General features: G+C 59.3%; 1 protein-coding gene across 1 annotated transcript; it reads right to left on the bottom strand.

Moving 5' to 3' along the window:
- Positions 1-3: 3 nt before the first annotated feature.
- LOC104991141 (serpin B6-like) lies at positions 4-563 on the bottom strand (the record flags this gene model as incomplete). The annotated part of the gene is made up of 2 exons (XM_010843526.1): positions 292-563; positions 4-105 (listed from the first exon to the last, which is right to left on the bottom strand). Coding segments are annotated over exons 1-2 (237 nt in total), but the record flags the coding sequence as incomplete, so codon positions are not given.
- Positions 564-1,515: the final 952 nt, after the last annotated feature.

The following is a 1,515-nucleotide window of genomic DNA, read 5'->3' as shown; positions in this document are numbered from 1 at the left end:
CTCCTCCAGCGTGAAGCAGGGCAGGAACACCTCCGCCTCCACCTCGGCCAGCACGTCCGGCGTCGTCCACGCGACAAATTTCTCGTAGGTCAGGGCCTTCTCGACCTGGAGGAGAAGGTAGGAGATCTCAGGGTCTGCAGCAGTGCTGCCTTGGGGACCGTTCACTGTGACCCACGCTCCACGCCCTGTGGGCCTGGGCAACCTGCCAGCTGCACACGAGTTCCCAGAGCCCAGTGCCCGGCAGGGATCCAGATTAGACCCTGGGCCCCGGGGACACAGCCGCCTGCTTACCGTGATCAAGTCAGTGCTTTCAAAGGGCAGCAGGATGACCATGTTCAGCTCTTGGCCGACGTAAGGAAGCACCAGAATCTGGCTGCAGATTTCTGCAATGCAGGCCGTTTTAAAGGTGGACCAGTTGTAAATCATTAGCGCACGTTTCTGCACGTTCTATAAAGGAAATGGATAAACGTTAAGTTGAAACAAGACCCGTGGACACACTGGACGAGTCATCAGAGCCGTCCACCTGCACCCACACACTCTGTCCTGTCTTCCAGACCCACCCCAGCTCCGCGTCGTCAGCTCGTCTGCACAGCTCCAGCTCCCACCCCTGGTTCCCAGCACTCAGGCCTCAGGAGCTGTTCTCCTGCCGACCCAGGAGGGCTCCACATGGACATTCCCAGCAGGACCTCTCCCCTGGCTCCTGCCCACCTGACATCTGCATCTGGACGCAAAGGAGCCTCCAGTTCGGCTCCCACACTGGCGGCTCGTGTTCCCCTCCACCTGCTCCATCTATACCCTCCCATCTCTGCTCGTGGCGACACCACTCATCCCGCCGTCAAACCCTGGAGAGTCCTGGGCCCCTGTCCTTCATGCCCCACAGCTGACTCTTGTACAAACCATGTTGCTCTAGTTTTAAAGACAACAGGGCTGCCCTGGTGGCTCAGGGGTAAATAATCCGCCTTCCAATGCAGGAGACACAGGCTCCATCCCTGGTCTTGGAACACCCCACAGCCTAGCGGCTTCTAAGCCCACAGGCCACAACTACTGAGCCTGGGCTGAGAGCCCGGGAGCCGCAGCTCCTGAGGTCACGGGCCTGGAGCCTGAGCTCTGCACCAAGAGAAGCACCGGCAGGAGAAGCCCGAGCACCGAGCCAAGAGGGCCTCCACCACGGCAGCTGCAGGAAAGGCTCTGCAGCAAGAAGACCCGGCACAGCCAAGATCAATAGATACAATTATTAAAAAGAAATACAAAACAATCTGACTTGTGCTTCCTACCCCCACCACTCTCAGCCCAGCCACGGTCCTCAGGAAAACTTCCAAGTAACCTCCCTGGTCCTGCACATGGGCCCGAGGGGCTCTGGGAGATCAGAGCCACTGTGAGAGGCCACGGGCTCTGTGAGAGCTCAGAGGAGGGACACAGGAACCAGGAACCTGGGCTGTGGAGACCGCTAGGGAGGCTTCTGGACGGCCCTGCAGAGAAAGGCGTCTGTGTAGGTAGCTCCTGACAGGAGGGGGA

Source organism: Bison bison, unplaced genomic scaffold, assembly GCF_000754665.1.
Source record: "Bison bison bison isolate TAMUID 2011002044 unplaced genomic scaffold, Bison_UMD1.0 scf7180017847611, whole genome shotgun sequence".
NCBI classification, from domain to species: Eukaryota; Metazoa; Chordata; class Mammalia; order Artiodactyla; family Bovidae; genus Bison; species Bison bison.
This window is presented reverse-complemented; position numbering and strand designations above follow the sequence as displayed.